Source organism: Salvelinus alpinus, chromosome 36, assembly GCF_045679555.1.
Source record: "Salvelinus alpinus chromosome 36, SLU_Salpinus.1, whole genome shotgun sequence".
NCBI lineage: Eukaryota > Metazoa > Chordata > Actinopteri > Salmoniformes > Salmonidae > Salvelinus > Salvelinus alpinus.
Genome location: NC_092121.1, coordinates 5,749,415 through 5,772,081, shown reverse-complemented (window position 1 = coordinate 5,772,081; position 22,667 = coordinate 5,749,415). Strand labels below are relative to the sequence as shown.

Genomic DNA, 22,667 nt, shown 5'->3' with positions numbered 1-22,667 from the left:
TCCATCCATCTGCCATCCTTCCTCTCCTCCATCTGCCCTTCTTCCTCGCCTCTCCATTCTCTGACCCTCTCCATCCATTTACCCTCATATCTCCTCTGCTCCTTGAACTTAGTACCCTTCCTTCTATCCTCCCCACTCCTCTCCTCCCTCGTCTCCTTCCCTGAACCATCCTCTCACCTTGAGCTTGGTGCCGTCCATCAGGAGGAGCTGCTCCCCGTCGATGTCCCTGGCAGTGAACTCTGAGATGTACTGCTCCATGTTCAACCCCTTCAGCCACTGGCACACCTGCTGGGTGCTCCACGACGACACTAGGCACAGTGGCTCGTCAATAGGCTGAAAGGAAGGTTGCCCAAGATATTCAGTTATTCACTACAATTGCATTGCTTCAGCTCCCTAATAGGAAAAATAGCTTTTTTGTGAGGTAGCAGTCTGAAGAGCATGTTCATCCGCCCCCTGGTGGTCATGAATAGCATGAAACAATGTAGCCTTACCCCTCTCCTCAGTGCAGTGACAGAGCTAACGTTCTGCCTTATTACACCCACTGATATGACTCTTTAGGTTGCAGTGACAATTACAAAGCTGCCTCTATAGTCTAGACCCCTGTCATGACGTTGCCCTCTTTGGACACAGCGAGCACCATCCCCCTACCTCGGCACCATCTCTCTCTGTCTCCTACAACCAGGCTGCTGTGGTCAGAGAGGTCGTAAATTCCTGGAGGAGATTATCTCCTCATGGCCACAGTATAGAGAGAGAGTGAGTTTCATAGAGAGAACAAAGGAATTTCTTCCACCTCACAGAACTGGAGAACCGAACGACATTTATGTTCTGGAGAAGGTATAAAAGATCGGTGAAGAATCCAGCTACGAACTGGTCCATTTGGTACAATTTTGTGAAACGCATGGGAGACAATACGGCCACATTACCATAACGCTGTTAATACAATAGCCTCAGTTATGAGGCTTACATCTAATTGTTGTATAAGATGAATGAGTGAGGATGATACTGTTTGTGAAATTGTGTAATGTGATTTTGGTCTGTTTAATGAAGGAAACTCCAATTCCCTAAAAAGTTTCACTAAGTCATTGGCACGCCCCCAGGGGCACAGACAGGACCTGGCGTCATGAGACAGCCTTTTTCTATGTCCCGAATAAAACCACCACCTGGGATTTCTATCACCAGACCGAGCTTACCTCAATTATGAGAGTGCTAAGTGTTGAGACGATTGCTGAATCTTTTAACAATCCCACGTGGTTAAACTCTTAGACTATCGATACCGACAGAATAAGAACAAGTCTTTGATATTAATTACTAGTCTGCAGCTAGGAATTCGGTATCATTGAACGCGAAGACCGACAACCGCCGAAACATCTATTCTATAACGGCATGAATGAATGTCACTCTGAACTATTCATTCTAACCACGACAGAGAGAGAGAGGGTGAACAAACTCTACAACAGAAACAAACTTTTCAACAGAGATCCCGATGACACACTGAGCGTAAATATATATATATTGATTGCAATTATTCCCGAATGAGTGAGCGTTCATGTGCAAAGGATTAGCATTTTAATTGTTATAATTATCACTCCATGCCGGTTTAGCCCACTAGGGCACATCCCCCTATCATTTCTTTGTAACCATATCTACTTTGTTTGTTTGTGTGATGCATTTCTGTGAGTACTTAGTTAGTATATAAATGATTTAAGACAATTGATGTATTGATGACTCATAGTGAAGACTGGGTTCGTGCAGATAACCAACAATTTATGACGTTTGGAATGAGACTAACGTGAGGTAAATAATAATTCATTAATTCGAAGACTAATTGATCAGATATTAAAATATCTGAAAGTTATATTAGGAAAATTATAACTTTGTAATCTGAATATTTTCCTTGATGCCCCGACTTCCTAGTTAATTACAGTTACATGATTAATCAGTTTAATCGCGTAATAATAATAATTACAGAGAATTTTTGATGAAGATAAGTCTTCAGTTTTAATGATGCCAAAGACACGACACCCCCTTGCGTCACACACATGTACGCACGCGCACACAAACAACACTGTTTAACTGATCTAACCCCTAGCCTGGTGGCTAGCATGGTCCTGTCAGGTTGGCTATCTCTGTCTGCCAGGCACTGAGGTGTTCTCAGAGTGTCTCTCCGCCGGTGGTGAAGCACAGGAACAAGTGAAGCGCTGCTAAAATTAACTCAGGGTGATAGAAGAGGATGTAGCCGGCTGAGTGCCAGACGGGCAGGGTTTGCACTTTTGAGACTATTCCATTGGTTCCTTTGCGCCAGACATGCGCCACACAATCAAGTGCAATTAAAGTACTCGAAAGAAAACAAATACTATCTGTACCCAGGTCTGACGTGCATCCTGCATCCTTCTGTAATGACAGCTTAAGGAGATGAGAGGGAGAGAGTCATAAGCCCCTCTGAAAACCCAATATCCCCTCCAACATGCTGAGCTAAATCAGATGTGGTGGGAGAGAGAGCTAGTTTACCGAAGGTAATTGATTCTCTAATCACTGTGCAGCCGTGTCTGACAGCATCTGGCCAGGGAGTGTTTTTGAGGTCGCAGAGCACTCACCATACTCGAGCTGTGTTCAAATACTCACACTAACCGCACTATTTTGTGACTTGAATTGAGTATGCTTATTAGTCATAGTATGGATATAGTTAGCATGCCAAAAGTTCCCGGATGTCGTACTAAATTCGCCACAATCTAAGTATAAAAGCAGAGGACACTATTTCCATACTTTAGGGCCCATAGTACAATTCTTCATGAAATGGGCGTGGCTTCACATCGTTTCCAGATTTGAACAAAATTGCGGAAAATATGCAGTTGAAGTACAACGACAGCGGATATACATATTCATTGCTTTAACTAATTATGACAAATGTTGAGCAATGTAATAAAGTAATGACTTTTCAAATAAGTTACCTTACACGTTAGATTGGCTGACAAATTGTTAGCTACGCTGTCCTTACAATTCACATAGCGTATCATTACAGCAGTAACGTTAGTTGGCTACTTATACATCAAACTTGCCAGTATATTAACTATAGGCTATCTAACTAACTACCCAACGTTTATTGTCTTGATTACTCCATGGACATTTGGGGGCTTTTGTAAATTTGCTCTGGCTATCTGCTCCAATTTCAGAGCACTCTTGTCTAAGAGTTCCAGAGTGCAGAATAATGAATTTACGAGGCTCAACACCTGTTGAATATGGCCAGTGTCAGTAAATGTCAGCAAAAAAGCGTAATTAAATTGTTGCCAGCAACACAGTTACAGTCACCAACGCTCTGGATAACATGAAAACTGCCTAACCAGCTCTGCTAAGGTGAGTAAATTGGTCAGAGTGGTCTCATTTGTGTCTGCAAGTAGCTAGCAAGCTAGCCAATGTTAGCTGGGGTGCATGACTGCCATTGCGTCCAGTGTGCGCTCCGAGAGCGAAACGCTCAGAATTTACAAAACGGACAATCTGACAATGCTCTGAATTTAAGAACACACCCGAAGTCATAAAATGTCTAACTAGTCATTTGTTATGCTAACTAGCTAGCAAGAGGTTGCATAGCAACAGCATCAACTTCCGGTATACATGCGAAGAGCGAGTATGCTCAACTGAAAGCATACTGTTTGTTTACAGTATACTAAAATTAACTTATAGTATGTAGTATATACTCATTAAGTATGTAGTATACAATATGTTAGTATGGGTATTTGAACACAGCTTCAGGCTTTAAAAACAACAGGACCACACACTCTACACTCCTACTGTTATGGATTTAAGTGAACTGTTTGGAACTTCAAATTGAATGCAGTGTGTGCTATAGTATAGTGTAAGCTAGTAGCCACCGGTAACCAAGAAGACATAACTACAGGATGTCCAGTTGTGGTTATTTCAGGTAATGGTACACATTTTACTAGAGAATAATTCACAGTTTTGTTGGTACGCTATTAGAGATTTGAGAACTGAAATCGAGTTTAGATCCATTTAGTCCTAGGCCGAGAATGCCCACTACCACCACTACTGCATTAGGAAGCCCTTTACCTCGTCTGAGGACTGGGAGAGGGTCTGGTAGCGTTGTGAGGAGCGGGAGGACGAGTCGGCTGTGGTCCCACTGGAGGCGTGGGGGGGACTACGGGGGGGCGGAGAGAACTCATCACTCAGGGCAGACTCCTGGAGGGGAGAGAGAGGGAGAGGAGAGAGAGAGAGAAATTATCCAACCATGATAAATTAATACCGTTTTCTCCACATTGTTTCCAGTATTCTTTGACACATTGGGATTAAGTACAAGTGCACAGTGATATTTTCATTGAGTGTGACCACTGTGGTCAAACAGTATTGGATCGATTGATTTGTCCAGTTTAAGATCAATTACATCTGACATTAGAAGGATATTAATGCATTGTTCGTAAACCTTACTTTCAAACAGTTTAAGCTTAGAAAGATCAAATGTTTGGTCACAGCAGTAACACTTCTTTTTTTTTAAATACAGAAACATATTTTGGATTAATTGCCCTCTCAAATGATGCCCCTCCAAACACATATAAATACACAGACACACGCAAAAAAAAGTCACACAGACACACAGCCCTATAACGGCCCTTGACAGTCCTCTTGAGAGCCACAGTACAGAGGTCCAAATCTCCAGTGCAGAGGAGGAAGGCAAAGTCACGAGTATCTGCCTCCTCTCCAGACACCAGGCTTATTAGGGCTACGTCCCAAATGGCACTCTGTTCCCTATATAGTGCACTACTTTTGACAGTGGTGAAAAAAGTACCCAATTGTCATACTTGAGAAAAAATAAAAAGACACCTTATTAGAAAATGACTCAAGTAAAAGTGAAAGTCACCCAGTAAAATACTACTTGAGCAAAAGTGTAAAAGTATTTGGTTTTAAATATACTTAAGTATCAAAAGTACATGTAATTGTAAATCGTTTTTATTTTATTTATGGTTAGCCAGGGGCACACTCCAACACTCAGTCATCATTCACAAACAATGCATTTGTGTCTAGTGAGTCAGTACAGATACCCCAAAAACTACTTAAGTAGTACTTTCAAGTATTTTTACTTAAGTACTTTATACCACTGACTTTTGACCAGGGCCCATAGGGCTCTGTTCAAAAGTAGTGGACTATGTAGGGAATAGGTTGCCATTTGGGGCCCATTTTAGAGCTATTATCCCAGCTGGACAGGCACACAGTGGTAGAAATGTAATGGCCCTCTCTGCTTTCAATGGGAAGTTGCAGCTTTAATTGCCTTGCAGAGCGAAGGGCCCCCGGCCTCCATGCTGATGACTAAGTGCATCTGGGATGCTTTGCATAGCTACTCCTCACTATTAAACCCCATGGATCTCTGTTCTAAATGGCACTCCAGTCCCTATAAAGTTCACAACTTTTGACCCGTAGTCAAAAGTATTGCACTTTATGGGAAATAAAGGTGCTATTTGGGACAGGCCCATGCTCCCAACATGTTGCTACTGGGGCTTTTAGATGTGTCATGGTGCAGGTGTTAGAGAGTATAAACACTCTCCCTGCCCCAATATTTGGGAGGGTTTTAACTCAGAATGGATCAAACCAAGTGAAGCGGAGAGGGGTGGATGGGTGTTTTCTCCCATAGAGGGCTATATTCATGAACTCACCGAACTGCCATTGGTTGATTCAAAAGTTAAAATGTGTTTTAAAGCATATGTAAACAGGGGCATTAGAATATTTATTAGCCACTAAGTGGAAATGTGTTCTGCTACTTTCCTACTTTTGTTAAAAAGTAATCTAGTTGTCTTGACATTGTCGTTGTGGTTAGCTAAAATCATCGCAGTGGTCAAGTCTCCAAGGTGAGTGAATCAACAGCATCGCTTGCATCATGGGATTTCTGCATACAACTGCAAATGTGTGCAAAGAGAGCCATCCAACAAGAAATATATGTATTGTAAGGTGTCCTTTGCATGTGCTTACTGGTTATACGTTTTAATGGCAAGGATATGAACAGGCTACACATGAACATATTAGCAGAAAGAATGTCATCATCTGTGGAGGAGCTATACCTCAATATGTAAAATATCATATTTGTTGTGCTGACAACGGCTTATAAACACCTTTGATTTATAAAGCAATTTGTGCACATAAGCAGAAAAGCTATGAAGCTCAAAGAGCCAGGCATGCTTTTAACTATACGTTTGACAGTGAAATAAATTTGAAAAACTTTGTAATACGGAACACACACCTTGTTTTGTTACATCAACGGTGTGATTGGACGACTATGTATTTCCTACCGGTCCTTTCTGTGCCTCTTAGCTAAACAGCCATTGGCCCACAAGCTTCTGAAATATTATCTATTTCCCTTAGAAATACTTAGGCCTTTGGCAGAGGCTTTAATTAGCTGGTGCAAAGTCAGTGGGAGGCATATGTCTGCCGTCCTGGGTATTGAACAGACAACCACTATACGCCCATCTTCTTCCTATAACCCTGTGCCTCAGCTTCTTTTTTCTGTATATTAAGCTATGTTTTCCATCCAATAGATGCGCACGCACCTAACCATGTAAGAGGAAGACAACACCAAAATCCCTCAACGTGGTCAATCGGATCTATCAACTGAAGTGTCTTGCATCGAAGCTATGTTCTTGTTTTAACTCCTGAAGTCATCCGTCGATTTGACACGAGTATGTGACATTGTGCCGCACAAAAGGCCATCGATGTCCCCTCTGTGTAAATGTGGCCATGCTTGTCGATAAATGTCGAATAGCAGCACCCTCTTGGAGGAAAACTCGCCTTGTTTCCTAATTGGGTTTCAATCCCCTCAGACTCTCCACAGGAGCTGTCACACTATGGGCCGCTTCAGATCAATTCTATATATGTGTGTGTGTGTGTGTGTGTGTGTGTGTGTGTGTGTGTGTGTGTGTGTGTGTGTGTGTGTGTGTGTGTGTGTGTGTGTGTGTGTGTGTGTGTGTGTGTGTGTGTGTGTGTGTGTGTGTGTGTGTGTGTGTGTGTGTGTGTGTGTGTGTGTGTGTGTGTGAGGGAGAGATGGATGGATAGTGAGGGTGGGAGAGAGATGGAGAGAGAAGAAGAGGGGGAGAGAGAGGGAGAGAGGCTTATGAAGGATGACGAACTTGACGATGCTAGTCGCATCTACGCAAGACTGTTTATAGCAGTGTAGCAGTGTTATATCTCTGATGTTTGCTTCTCTCATCTGTTGACCGTTTTCATTTGATGTGCATTTGAAGCTCAGACCCAGTGGGAGACAGTTTTCACCTTCTTGGCAATTCATTTGAAAAGATTTGTTAAAAGCATATTTTGGCATATCTCCAAGGGTAACAGCAGCATCCTTTTCTCGGTTATTTAAACTGTGGAATGTATAGACGGGTTGGTTGTTTAGCAACGAAACCGACGCATGCACAACTACAGTATGGGGAAAAACAGGTGTTGGCCTAGATTGTTGACAACATGTAAACTATATTTCGGCTCCAATGTTTCTTGAAAATATAAATACAGTTACACAATGAGCACTTATCTCTCAAATACATCATTACAGTTGTTGTTTAGCTAGCTATCTAGCAATTTTTCCCCCATTTTAGCATAGAGGTGACAGTCAAAACATCTCAAAACAAGACATGGTATCAAGAACAAGTTTAAACGAGCTGAAACGAGCCACTTACGATTCACCACATGACAGTTTCTTGTCATTGTTGCTAACTATCTGGCCATCCAGAACCATAACAACACACGGCCTTCTGTCCATTTGAAGCGCGCGCATCATTGTCGTGACGTTGTCAGACGTGGCAGAAATCTCAATGACAGACATGAAATGAAGACTAGCCTATATGCTAATGCTAACATAAACACAGGAGGCCTCTGATAATGATAAAAACACAAAGTGGACAATGGTAGTAGTAACACAATAGCGCAGTCTGACCCAAATATGGTATCTGGATGTGTCTATATCTTATTGTGGATGTGAGTTACCTGAGAGTTGGACTTGCAGGGGCTGCAGTCCTGTGAGACCAGTTTGGGGGAGCAGGGCGGGGTTGCCCCGGAGGACACAGAGCCCCTGGCGCTGTCAGTGAACCAGGAGAAAGGCACGAACGAGCCAGAGGACCTGGACGGGCTCTCAGATGACTCCCTGTGCAGTGAAAGAGAGATCTTCAATATGCTAACTGAAAGAGACAAAATTATGCCTCTCATGTGCTAACTAGGTCTAATAGAGCCAACATTTTGCCTCCTGTATTGAAACAGAGGGACAGAGACAAAATGGCTTCCCATGGACTCACCGGCTTCCCATTGACAGTCTGTTTGACTTGTCTTTTCTGACTCTCACATAGGAGCGTCTCAACGTGACCCTTCAGAAGAACAAAAAAACAGTGGGTTAAAATCAACGGAAAGCACCAGTTTTGAAACTGACCAATTTACAATGTGTTTACCATGTAAACAGTTTAAATGTCTCAATATTGAGCACTTACCCCAGGTCCAAGAACCTCCTCTTTGTCTTCTTGTCGAAGATAAGGCTGTTGTTGCCGGGGTCGGCCGGGCTGGTGTCTCGACTGTTTTCTGAAACTAACACTGAGAAACAATGAAAACTGGCAATTGGCACATTAATGATTAGACAAAGCATTTTTTGATACATTAACTCACCATTACCAACATGTTGGTGTGGCCTTAATGGTATGGCAGTAATGGTGGTTGTGTATCAATACATTTATGGCTTAGCCAATAATCCACTTAATTGCTGTGTGTGTGTGTGTGTGTGTGTGTGTGTGTGTGTGTGTGTGTGTGTGTGTGTGTGTGTGTGTGTGTGTGTGTGTGTGTGTGTGTGTGTGTGTGTGTGTGTGTGTGTGTGTGTGTGTGTGTGTGTGCTTTGCCTCTTTAGGCTTAATATACCACAGTTAATATCACAGGGCATTTCATTCTTAGTGTGGGGATTTGGACTGTAATAATTAGGATGAGGATTTTCTTGCCCAATGCGGATGGCTGCCTCTCTTACCCTCACTGTCTGGGCGTCGTGCCCGTCGAATGTAAACAGGCGAGCAGTCCGAACTGGGACACGACTTGGAGGGAGAGCTGTTGGGCGTGGTCACCAGGGCCTCCTGAGACGTGGCATTTGTCAACTGGCGGTACCGCCCCCGAGGGGCTAGCGACCCGGTCCCGCCCTCCTCCGGGGAGCGCCGTAAGGAGGAGGTGTCGAAGGAGAAGACGGGGCTCCGTAAGGTGGGACAAGGGGAGGACGAGGAGAGGAGCGAATCAGGCGAAGGGGAGGAGCCTCCTCGCAGGGTGGAGTGGAGGGGGGAACGGACGGAGTGCAATGGGCTGTCCAGACACTATGGCACAAAGATTCAGAAACACCACAACATGTTTATATGTGAACTGACTGAGACAAACAATAAGCACACCCACCCAGACACACACACACACACACACAGACAGACAGACACACATACATACACGCACACAAGCATGCACTTACATATATATGAACACAATTAGGGACATATGAGTTTGGGTCAATTCCATTCCATCTCCTGTATAGTAAGGAATATTTGGACATGAAATTTGAATGGGAAAATGCTCATTACTGTAGTATGGTACTTTTCAAATTGAGTGCCAGTCCAATGAAATGCCTTGACCCCAACTCTAGTGAGAGAAAATACTCAAAATGACCAAACAACATATGAAGAGAGCGAGACACACTCTCCAATGCCCTCCAAAATAGCCTAGGCCATGGAGACATTCTCTCTTCTGATAATCTCCATATCATCTGAACTGAGTTCAAGGACTAAGAAACGGAATTCATATGGATGGTTGCACTGTCTTTGACCGTCTACAACTAAATGGGTTTGAATCTAAAGAATTCAACCATAAAATCGGATTGTCAAGTGAAGCAGTAAAACATGATTCAATGCCTGATCGAGTCAAGTTTTGTTTATCAACCAATCATGATCTACTCACGAGTGTAGGCATGTACAGCGCTGTTAGTTATAGAGCTCTAGTTGCTTAGCTACATGTGTGCAGTATTATGGTATATTGACCACATAAAATGCTTAATAAATACCTAAAGACTCCCTTGGTGCTGTCTATACAAAGATATCTATCTATACAAATCAAATTGTATTGGTCACATACACATGGTTAGCAGATGTTAATGCGAGTGTAGCGAAATGCTTGTGCTTCTAGTTCCGACAGTGCAGTAATATCTAACAAGTAATCTAACAATTCCACAACGACTACCTAATACACAGAAATCTAAAGGGATGGAATAATAATACGTACATATAAATATATGAATGACCGAGCGACATAGGCAAGGTGCAATAGATGGTATAAGGTACAGTATATACATATGAGATGAGTAATGTAAGATATGTTAACATTATTAAAGTGACTAGTGATCCATTTATTAAAGTGGCCAGTGATTTGAGTCTATGTAGGCAGCAGCCTCTCTGAGTTAGTGATTGCTGTTTAGCAGTCTGATGGCCTTGAGATAGAAGCTGTTTTTCAGTCTCTCGGTCCCAGCTTTGATGCACCTGTACTGACCTCGCCTTCTGGATGGTAGCGGGGTGAACAGGCATGGACTCGGGTGGTTGTTGTCCTTGATGATCATTTTGGCATCGGGTGCTGTTGGTGTCTTGGAGGGCAGGTAGTTTGCCCCCGGTGATGCGTTGTGCAGACCTCACCACCCTCTGGAGAGCCTTGCCGTTGAGGGAGGTGCAGTTGCTGTACCAGGCAGTGATACAGCCTGACAGGATGCTCTCGATTGTGCATCTGTAAAAGTTTGTGAGGGTTTTAGGTGACAAGCCATATTTCTTCAGCCTCCTGAAGTTGAATAGGCGCTGTTGCGCCTTCTTGACCACACTGTCTGTGTGGGTGGACTATTTCAGTTTGTCTGTGATGTGTACTCCGAGGAACTTGAAACTTTCTACCTTCTCCACTACTGTCCCTTCGATGTGGATAGGGGGGGGGGGGTACTCCCCATGCAGTTTCCTTAAGTCCACGATCATCTCCTTTGTTTTGTTGACATTGAGGGAGAGGTTGTTTTCCTGACACCACACTCCAAGTGCCCTCACCTCCTCCATGTAGACTGTCACGTCGTTGTTGGTAATCAAGCCCACTACTGTTGTGTCGTCTGCAAACTTGATGATTGAGTTGGAGGCGAGCATGGCCACGCAGTCATGGGTGAACAGGGAGTACAGAAGGGGGCTGAGCACGCACCCTTGTGGGGCTGAGCACACACCCTTGTGGGGCCCCAGCATTGAGGGTCAGCAAAGTGGAGATGTTGTTTCCTACCTTCACCACCTGAGGACAGCCGGTCAGAAAGTCCAGGACCCAATTGCACAGGGCGGGGTTGAGACCCAGGTGGTGAAGGTAGGAAACAACATCTCCACTTCGGGGGTTGGGGCGCAGTCCTTGTTAGCGGGTCGTGACGGTGGCACTGTATTATCCTCAAAGCGGCCAAAGAAGGTGTTTAGTTTGTCTGGAAGCGAGACGTCCGTGACGTGACTGGTTTTCTTTTTGTATTACCAAGGCAAGGCCCTTGCCTTTTGTTATCACATGCTACAAGGTCATCATCAGACTACAAAGGAATGTGTCTTGTGGGTGTGCCTGTCCCTTTCAAAGTCCATGTCATCGATTGACTGGCTCTCATGCCTGTCACTCACCTTCCTCTCAAGACTGTCATCTCCCTCTGTGGAGCTGACGCTGTCTCGGAAGCGAGAGCGAGAGGGGCGGTGCCTCCTGGCTTTGACGGACAGCTGGGCACGCCCCTTCTGTATGCTGTTGTCCAGCAGCTCTGTCTCTGGGATGGCCTCGTTCAGGTCTGAAGGTAGAACGCAGAGAAAATTACGAAATTCACAGAGAAAAGCTAAAATAAGTACTAGAGACAGATTTCAGAAGTGCTTTTTACAGATCCATGCATAATGTGTTACAAGGAAAGCCCAGACCTAAACATTAGACTACAGCTATTTTTATATATTCCTTTCACCTGGGACCTAGAAAGATAAACTACTGGGCAAAAGCTAAATCCATGCATGTAAAAAAAAATCCTCTAATGTCTGTGTTACGAGAAGGTTCAAGATGAGATTACAACCACCATACCACCTTTGCATGTCACACTGAGGAGTTTAATTGATCAGGCGAAATGTGTTTCTGATCCTCCTCCTGCTCAAACATCCTCTATCTGTGGTGAACCCAGAGGAATGATCCTTTTGCCTTCAACCTCTTGACCCCAATCTGAGAGCCCTTCAGCGTTTCCATCAATTATCTCTCCCGCCCCTCCCCTCATCCCTCCATCCAGCCCCCAAATACATGACAATGAATCTATTTAATCACATTGGGCGTTCTCCTGTGACTGAGTCCGCAGAGGATTGTGGGGGATGAACATTGCCCTACCTGAATACTTGTCTTCAGAAAGTATTCATACCCCTTGACTTTTTCCACATTTTCTTATGTTACAGCCTGAATTTAATATTGTTTACATTTAGATTTTGTGTCACCCGCCTACACACAATACCCCATAATGTCAAGAGGGAATGATGTTTTTAGAAATGTTGACAAATTAATTAAAAATAATGAGCTGAAATGTATGAGTCAATAAGTATTCAACCCCTTTGTTATGGCAAACCTAAATAACTTCTGGAGTAAATTGTTGCTCACTCTGTGTGCAATAATAGTGCTTAACATGATTTTGGAATGACTTGCTCATCTCTGTACCCGACTCATACAATTATCTGTAAGGCCCCTCAGTCGAGCAGTGAATTTCAAACACAGATTCAACCATAAAGACCAGGGAGATTTTCAGACGGGTCGCAATGAAGGGCACATATTGATAGATGGGTAAAAAAGCATACATTGACTATCCCTTTGAGCATGTTATTCATTACACTTTGGATGGTGTAGCAATACACCCAGTCACTACAAAGATACAAGCGACCTTCCTAACTCGGTTGACTGAAGGGAAGGAAACCACTCAGAGATTTCACCATGAGGCCAATGGTAACTTTTAAACAGTTAGAGAGTTTAATGGCTGTTATAGGAGAAAACTGAGGATGGATCAACAACATTGTAGTTACTCCACAATATTAACCTAATTGACAAAGTGAATAGAAGGAAGCCTGTACAGAATAAAAATATTCCAAAACATGCATAAAAAAATGTGGCAAAGAAACTATTAAGTCCTGAATACAAAGTGTTATGTTTGGGGCAAATCCAACACCACTCTTCATATTTTGAAGCATGGTGGTGGCTGCATCAAGCATACCCATAATGAGATATTTCTGAATTTCATGTTCAATAAATTTGCATAGATTTCTAAAAACATGTTTTCACTTTATTATGAAGTATTGTGTGTAGATGGGTGAGATTTTTTAAATTTTATTCTAGCCGTAACACAACAAAATGTGGAATAAGTCAAGGGGTTTGAATACTTTCTGGAGGCACTGTATCGATCCACAAACACAGTGCCTCTAACCCTCGACTAAACATGAGCTTTTTACTTGGGAAGCATTGACACTGTCGTAGGGATTCATGTATTACAATTACCTAATCAAACATGTATGAAAGTCAAAGCCCCGGACAGAATTCAATTGATCTATTACTTGTGAGAAATATTTTATTTTTAAATTTTTTTAAACATATGTAATTCAATTGTACTAGTGTTTTTTATTCTTCCCATCTCCCTCTTCAGGAACAGGTGCATCAGTACAGTGACGGAGAGACACAGAGGGGCCAGATTTGAGTGAGTCAACAGCTAAGTGCTCTTGTTACTGTTGTTGTTTCAGAATGGAGGCCAGTGATGATTCATTGCCGGCCACGCTGCAGTGAAAGTGCCAACTAACAGGATTCATCCGATACCCCTCTCTCACCATGCTGACGCTCAGATCTCATCACAGACTGTACTGCACAGACTGCTCCTACACCAGAGGATCTAACACCAGCCGAGCCAGACTAAAAATAAGATACAACAGAGGAAAGTGGTGAGACCTTTCATCAGCTATGAACAACACAATATCACTGAAGTTCTCTTCTCTGGTGCTCACTGCAGTCATTCAGGTTTGGGACAGATTTTTGAAATATATAGTATATAGTAATTATTATCTTGTCCTGGACAATATTGGGCTAAATACCTGAGAACCTATTTTCAAAGGATCTCACCACCGACACCAAAAGTAATACAACTCGGGGGGAAAAAAATAAGCGAGAAAAAATCCAGGAAGAGAGAGAGAAAATATGACTCAAGTCTTATGCGAGTTGTGTGAGAATTAAGAGGAAATCTAAAGTTCGACTCATATTTCTTGACGTGCATATCCTATTCCCTCTCTCCCGTGGCTGAGTGCTCACTCTAATGTAATTGGTCTTTAGTCATGTAAAAATGCCCAGGCAGCACACCGTCCATGCAGCCTCTCAGCGGGGTTCAGAGACACAGGGATAATGATAAGGAAGGGAGTGTTGATGAACACACTCGGACACCAAGGACATGAGGTGCAATGAAGTATATTTAAAAAAAAATCTATTTAATCTCCTTAACAACACAAATGCGACCGATTTATCTACAACTCATTTAAATACATTGTTTTAGAACAGTTTTTAAAAAATATTCTGAGTCAGAATGTGAGGGAAGGTTTCCCTGAACTGAATTGTGGTGCAGACAACTCCTACTGTTTTTCCATTGAATGCAGACAAACAATTTAAAACAGCATTCCAGTTAATGGTCATTGCACAAAACAAACATCAAGAATGACTCTTCATGTAAACCTTATGCGCTATCGGATTATGCATATGACTCATAGCATTGGCAATAACAAATTGTTATATTGACATTGGCATGTCACTTCTGAACAGTTTGAGTAAAAGGGCAGATCACACTAAATTACCAGAGATCCATTCTCATCTAAGAAAAGCACAACGAGCTCCAAAATATTGCAGCACTTCCACTGGACTCGGTACAGGTGGACTTGACTGTGGTCGGGCAAATATGGACGCCGCGCTCTCTGTCCTAGCTTACGACAGTGTCTTAACATGTGAGGTTGAATTTGAAAATGAAAGTATATATGTCTATATGACTCACCATGGCTACATTCAGTGTCTGCGTCCCAAATGGCAGCCTGATCCCTACATTTGCACTACTTTTGACTTGAGCTCTATGGGCCCTAGGGAATAAGGTGCAATTTGAGGTGCACTCTAAATCAATCTTCGTGCTGCTCAGTGATCCAGTCAAATGGAGGCAGAGTGACATTTTCCATCCATAGTTCTATCATCAGCCTACTGACAAGGAAGGTTGAACCCCCAACTGGCCTTTCGCCCGCTCTGTGCATGTTATGGGCTACATGCTCAGAGATGAAGGGGACCTGTCTCCAATACCTTTTCACGCACCTCACAGTCGACGAAAGGGAACCGTCTTCACTTCAGAAAACACGACTCAACAAGAGCCATCTGCTATCTTACAGATTTATTGTATTCGGTCCAAATTAGCAACAGCTTACAGTACAGTACATATCACCAGGGGTTGTAAACGGTTCAGGGAACAGAACTGAAAACCGGAAAGTAGAGCATTTTTCGAGGAACAGAATCAAAACCGGGAACGAAAGTGATCTATACTATTCTGGAACAGAACCGTTATTTTAAAAGCATGGGAACCGGTTAATAACATTATTTTACGTTCCGGGCATCCATTCGCACAAAAAAAGAACGCAACAAAGCTGCTATGCAAAGCCCTCACTCTTATTCTAGTGTCTGCCTGCCTGCTAACCTACTACTGTTTGATTCAGAAATTAGGAAGAGAGATTTTTTGTTAGAGAAGAATGGGATACATTTTTTCAACGCTAGTTAAGGATACTAAATAGTTATCACGTTTCACATTGGATTTATTCACTACAAATGTTTTATTTTAATTCTGGTGTCGCTCTGCACACACACAAGCTAGCTAGTTAGCTTTGGTACAACGTTAAACCAACTCTCTGAAGTTCAAAGACATTCAAAGTTCCTTTGTAGAAGCCGCTCCTCCAGAGATATAATTCTGATTATTAGAGGTGACTTTTTTGGGGTTCAAACCAGTTCAGAACTTTATTTTGCTGGTCGGAACAGTGGAACTGAAAAAAATATATACTGGTTCTTGTCACGTGTGCTCCCTCTCCGCCCTCTAGGTCACCAGGATGCTCGTTATGTCGCACACCTGTCACCATCGTTACTCGCACCTGCGCGTCGTCAGACACCTGGACTCCATCACTTCCTTGATTACCTTCCCCATATGTCACTCCCTTTGGTTCCTTCCCCAGGTGTCATTGTTTCTGTTTCTGTTTCATGTCTGTGCGTTGTTCGAGGTTCTTGTTTTGTATTATGTTCCGTTTATTTTATTAAAACACTCACTCCCTGAACTTGCTTGCCGACTCTCAGCGCACATTGTTACAGTTCTGTTATGAACGATAAGGGGAAATAAATCGGTTCCAACCCCTGCATGTCACACATCTCTCCAGAAATAGAATTGAGCACAGAAGTGAATTGCTCTAGTAGTGTAGCCGAGTGGTAACGTCCTTGCACAGCAGGCTAAAACTCAAGCAGCACTCAAAGCTAATTTGTCTAGATAGACACCACTGGGTCTAGCTTGGGCTATCGAGTCCAAAACCACAACACTCCAACTCAGTGTGGTAGAGTGTAAGGTTCATTAAATTCAATTTTACGCAATCTGGGGGTGAATGGAATTGAGTGCTTTGCTGTTTCGGATTGGTGCTGCGTTCCTCAAGCTGGTTAGGTGGTGGGGGTTGAGGTAAAGCTAGCAATCAATGCTACGGCTACAGCAACAGCAGAGGGAGTTCCCTGTGGGATGCAAGCCAACCAAACACTGATAATCATCCATACTACAGGCCCCTGATTCAGCCCTAAAACATGTCCTTTTCTATCTCCGTGGGAACGGAACTAGGTTGGAGTGTGATACAGGCTCTGTTTAGGGTTGTACATGTTTGGTTTAGCTCCCTGAGTGGTAATGTAAAGGCTGGTTTATTATATGATACATGCTTTGTATCGGGAAGCAAGGTTTGGTTCAGTATAACTGAAGCCTTAAACAAGCTTTGTATAAAGAATATCAGCGCAAGGTTTGAGTGGATATGAATTCACAGCCTATATTGATTGAACTGTATGGCGTTAGGTTGGGTTCAGTGTGTTATGGGCTGTGTGCTACCACAGCACTGTGACTGCTAGTTCAGTATGACATTGTCTTTGTGGTTCATTGGATGAGCTGTGTATTGGCTGGCTCCGTGATTCAGTATTAGGATGTACACAGCCAGTAATGAAGGCAGACAGGCCGAACTGCCGCAGAGGGAAACTGTTCCGCTCGCCCCCGCCGCCTACGTTCTCTACCGCGTTTCCACTGAGCGAGTCAAGGGAGACCAAGCACAGCGACCCCAAAGACAACAGACAACAACCGCAACAAGCTATTTTACCGGATGAATCCCTCACATTTAAAAGACTGCATTTCTTGGCTCCGGTACATCAACCCTCCTGTTCACAACATTATACGAGACTACAAGGAGGAGTAAAACGGGGTGAAGGAGGATGGTGAACTGAGAGGCCCAGAATCACCTCTCTATTCTGTTTCGTTTCTGTTTCCATTCTGTTACCCCCTGCGGTGCACATGATCCCCCTGCTCTTATTAGACCTAGTCTCTGTGCTAAGAGGCACCATTAAATATTGACCAAACCAAGCCACACCCCCCTCTCATCCCCCATAAGCCATCATCCCACCCCTTATTGGATTCTACACAGACCATACAGTACATAGAGTAGGTGGGAGAAAGATATACTACAACCCACCCCCATTATAGGTATACAGAGCGCACTACCCCCGACTCCATATTTCCCTGTGGGCCTTTCTGGAGAGGTATGAAGGTCAATCTCACAGGCGCATCACTAGAGGAAAGCGGGGGTGGGTGTGTACAGTATATTAAGAAAACGGCAGAGAGCTGGCGAAGCAAACAAGATATGGGCAGTTCAAAAATGTCTATTAGTGTTGCCCACCGCCAACATTTCGAGATTGTCAGGCTAATCCACTGGCTGTTTTGTTTTGTCTAATTTAGTGACTGAATATCTGAAAGATGTGCTGTGGGAGACACACACAGATAAAATGCAAACACACTCTAAATATACCTCACATCCGAAGCAGCGAATGACAGGCAGGTAGATGCACGTTTCAATGTTAGCCAAGTGAATCCATAATACCGTTGCAATTTCTGGTTTTCAGAGCAGTTGAGCTCATTTGGGGCGTCTGGGCCAATAAGACAGTGTCAGAGGGGTAGAGGGGGCAGGGGGGCAGGTATGCACTAGTCGGCACATTGGGGAATTGGACCTGACACCGCTGAGACCCAAACGGCTGAGTCCACACAAAGGGTGATGTTCCACATTAGTGCTGGGGTGTCTTTTTCAGGGAGAGAGAGGTGACCTGGGAGCTGTTCCAAAGGGGAATAGGGAGTATTTATAGGACTCTGACTGAGAGGTAGCTTGGTCACTGCTGGTTACAACGTTATATACAAAAGGTGCTGTGATGTAGAAGTCTGAGTCATAGCCTCTTTAGGAATTGATTTTCTTAAAATAGGACATGGAGTGCTCGTGTGTGTGTATGTCTGCATGCATGTGTAGCCTGACTAGACCGCCCTTTCGGCTGAGAAGGGCAGTCATGAGATTTCATAGCATAGGCCTTCCCACATATCATTACAATAACAGACCCCCTCATGTTCCACAGATTTCCCTGACCCACGGAATTCAGAAAGTTATAGGACCAGCGCACAGCACACACAGCTTAGGTCAGACACACACCACGTCTGTGTGCCTCATATTGTGTATCTTTCTTTGATATACACACAAACTTCGTTTGTGTGTCACATGTACAACGCTCATTAAATGTGCGAGACAAACACACACACTCAGAGAGAGAGAAACACTCACCGAAAACATTTTCTGTCTCCTCCAGCTGTGTGGCAGACATGGCGCAATGGGCACTGTGAAGAGAGAAAGAGAGAGAGAGAAAAGGGGGATAGAATTCTAGATTAGGTACTGTAGAAACATAAACATAACAGACTACAGTGCAGAGAGCGAGAGAGACAGAGCGCAATGTGTCGATGCATTTATGTATATCGACAAGTTTAGTCGGCCTGCAGCCCTTAGCTTAGCTTCACCACCCCATCATCTAACAAGCCTCCTCGTCTCGTCTGTCTGCTACAATGCTTAGCCCCGTGGCTGTTTCTCCCTGGAAGAACCCTCAAGGAAATCACATTAGGAATTCACCAGAAAATGAGCAGCGACCCCCCCCCCCCCCCGCCCCATTTCTACTCACTCACACGCACATAACAACACACTCATGCGCTAATGGGCACGTCTGCCCGGGAGCATAGTCATCAGGGTGATTGATCCCGAGTGCTCAGCTGATCATCACACTGCTGACCCATTTCCCTGCTAGCCAGGTAATTAAACATGCAGCTAAAGCAGAAAGAATGGAGGGATGGAGAGATGAGAGGAGAGCAAAAACACACACAGGGGATTCCACACCTTCCTAAAGAAATGGCTGCATGATAAAGATGGACGATGTGTGTATTTGGGCTGGAAAGGGGTTCACGCATTACATCTCAAATGGAGAGTGTTACACTGTAGTATAAAGTATAGATATTTTAGTGGATCAAATGTGAAATATATATCTTAGACTTAACTCCACAAACAAAACGAATAGAACATCCAGGATCAAATGAAGATAAGTAAGGTTGTGGTAAGATTGTTGCAAATGAAGATGATTAAAGTTGCCCCGAGCTAGCTTGGGTTGTCCTGCGAATCACCCAATCTTGTGCCCCGTTAACCCCCCTATCTTATCTGTGAACTCCAATCGACACTCTGGACAGTATCCTTTAGGTCTATTCTACCTTATCAGAAAACGCCAATGGATGGTAGCTCTGTGCTGTAATGGATGCTTGGGGAACACAGTACTGGTCATTATATAGCTACAGTAACAGTTGTAAGCGTTGGACAGAGTAGTCTGTGAGAACAGTCTGTGAGAACAGTGGCCGATTATTATTATTTTAAACATAGCTGGGCTTTTGTTTTTCTCTTCAAAATCCACTTCTACCAGAACTGGCCTGGGGGTTAATCCAGCCAATAATACACTTACTGCATTAGAGTTTGCAACAAACATCACAATCTGTGATTAACTGCCTCAAGACACTTCATTCTTCGCATTCAAAAATTCTGCACAACTTCGGACAAAGAAAGTATTATCCAAAAGTGCAGCTTCATCATGAATGATGCACCCTCAGTTTTTAGACATTCAGTTACTCATTGAATATGTGACACCAGATCGCTCCATGCTCCTATCATTTGCCACATGAAAGCCAAGCAACCCCTTGGTTCCACCTATGCAGTCTTAGAGCCATGGTCAAAATGGCTAGAAACGGTGCCCATTTAATAGTAATGGACAGCCAGTCATTTAAATCAATGATCATCAGAGAGGAAGGAGATGAGGAAAGGAGACCATTTGATAGAAATGAGACTCAGCCTAAATCTCCCCTGGTTTGTAGATGGAGAAGCCACTAACAGTGTGCTGACTGCACCAGCCCAGAGGGGAAGAGGGGAGGTGAGTGGGCAGGGGGCCCATGAGAGAGAGGCCATCTGCTGCCTACTGCCCGTGGCCCTGTAGACCTGGCAGGACACAGCAGCATGGTTAGCGCAACACAGGAATATGTGTGTGTGGGAGGGGGGTGAATGCTCTCTGTGCATGCGTGCGTGCATGTAGCTGTGAGTCCCGGTAAGAGACAGAAAACATATGGAATGGTAAGATAAGTCCTGTATTTGAAAAGACAGACATCAATAAACAGACAAAAAGGGCAAGAAAAACATGTACACTAGTGGGATGAAAACATCAATGTTAGCTTAATGAAGGAATCATTTACCAGTCAAAAAAGTTGACACACCTACTCATTCAAGGGTTTTTCTTTAGTTTTACTATTTTCTACATTGTAGAATAATAGTGAAGACATCAACACCATGAAATATATTTTATATTTGAGATTCTTCAAAGTAGCCACTCTTTGCCTTGATGACAGCTTTGCATTCTCTCAACCAGCTTCATGAGGTCGTCACCTGGAATGCATTTCAAATCAACAGGTATGCCTTGTTTAAAGTTCATTTGTGGAATTTCTTTCCTTCTTCACGAGTTTGAGCCAGTCAGTTGTGTTGTGACAAGGTAGGGGTTGTATACAGAAGATAGGCGTATTTGGTCAAATACCAAGTCCATATTATGGCAAGAACAGCTAGAATAATCAAAGCGAAATGAGAGTCCATCATTACTTTAAGACATGAAGGTCAGTCTACCTGGAAAATGTCAAGAACTTTGAAAGTTTCTTCAAGCGCACAGGAAAGGAAGACAGAGAGTTAACTCTGCTGCAGGGTTTAAGTTCATTAGAGTTACCAGCCTCAGGAATTACAGCCCAAATAAATGCTTACAGAGTTCAAGTAGCAAACACATCTCAACATCAACTGTTCAGAGGAGACTGTGTGAATCAGGCCTTCATGGTCGAATTGCTGCAAATAAACCACTACTAAAGCACTTGCTTGTGCCAAGAAACATGAGCAATGGTCATTAGACCGGGAGAAATCTGTCCTTGGTCTGATGAGTCCAAATTTGAGATTATTGGTTCCAACCCCTGTGTCTTTGTGAGTCACAGAGTAGGTGAACGGAGGATCTTCGCATGTGTGGTTTCCACCGTGAAGCATGGAGGAGGAGTTGTGATGGTGTGGGGGGGGTGTCAGTGATGTATTTAGAATTCAAGGCACACTTAACCAGCACGGCTACCACAACATTCTGCAGCGATACGTCATCCCATCTGGTTTGCGCTTAGTGGGACTATCATTTGTTTTTCAGCAGGACAATGACCCAACACACCTCCAGGCTGTGTAAGGTCTATTTGTAAGAAGGAGAGTGATGGAGTGCTGCATCCGACCTCAACCCAATTGAGATGGTTTGGGATGAGTTGGACCGCAGAGTGAAGGAAAAGCAGCCAACCAGTGCTCAGAATATGTGGGAACTCCTTCAAGACTGCTGGAAAAGCATTCCAGCTGGTTGAGAGAATGCCAACAGTGTGCAAAGGTGTCATCAAGGCAAAGGGTGGCTACATTGAAGAATCTCAAATATAAAATGTATTTTGATTTGTTTAACACTTTTTTGGTTACTACATGACTCCATATGTGTTATTGCATAGTTTTGATGTCTTCACTATTATTCTACAATGTAGAAAATAGTACAAATAAAGAAAAACCCTTGAATGAGTAGGTGTGTCCAAACTTCTGACTGGTACTGTACGTCCTAAGAGCTTTTTATTGTACGAGTCATCCATTCGATAACCTCTTCTAGTAAGAATTGTGCATCAAAGTTAGTGTATCAATCCATCCTGATGTTGTGGAGAGGGGGAGCGGAGAGGGACATAAACAGAGATTCCTGACAGTGCAGGGTATTGCAGTACACGTAGAGGAAACGCCCTGAGATAGAGCTGTGTGTGGCAGATACAACAGTCAGAGACAGAGACAGCGAGAGCGAGAGCGAGAGCGAGAGCGAGAGCGAGAGCGAGAGCTGTCTGTAGTGTAGTGCAGCAGATGACTGAGATGAGGAGAAAGACAGTGATGAGCAGAACAACATCCTCCAGTGCA

The 22,667-nt window shown here is 43.6% G+C and overlaps 1 protein-coding gene across 2 annotated transcripts in view; it reads right to left on the bottom strand.

The window, feature by feature from the left end:
- LOC139565468 (sterile alpha motif domain-containing protein 14-like) overlaps positions 1–22,667 on the bottom strand; it is a 33,884-nt gene that overhangs the window by 8,603 nt on the left and 2,614 nt on the right. For both annotated transcript variants that reach the window (XM_071385841.1, XM_071385840.1), the window contains exons 2-9: positions 18,927–18,979; positions 11,658–11,815; positions 8,990–9,323; positions 8,469–8,568; positions 8,280–8,348; positions 7,975–8,131; positions 4,063–4,191; positions 178–333 (exon numbers count right to left, since the gene is read on the bottom strand). In XM_071385841.1, the coding sequence (XP_071241942.1) occupies positions 178–333; positions 4,063–4,191; positions 7,975–8,131; positions 8,280–8,348; positions 8,469–8,568; positions 8,990–9,323; positions 11,658–11,815; positions 18,927–18,966 (1,143 nt within the window). In that variant the 5' untranslated portion in view covers positions 18,967–18,979. The remainder of the gene's footprint in view (positions 1–177; positions 334–4,062; positions 4,192–7,974; positions 8,132–8,279; positions 8,349–8,468; positions 8,569–8,989; positions 9,324–11,657; positions 11,816–18,926; positions 18,980–22,667) is intronic.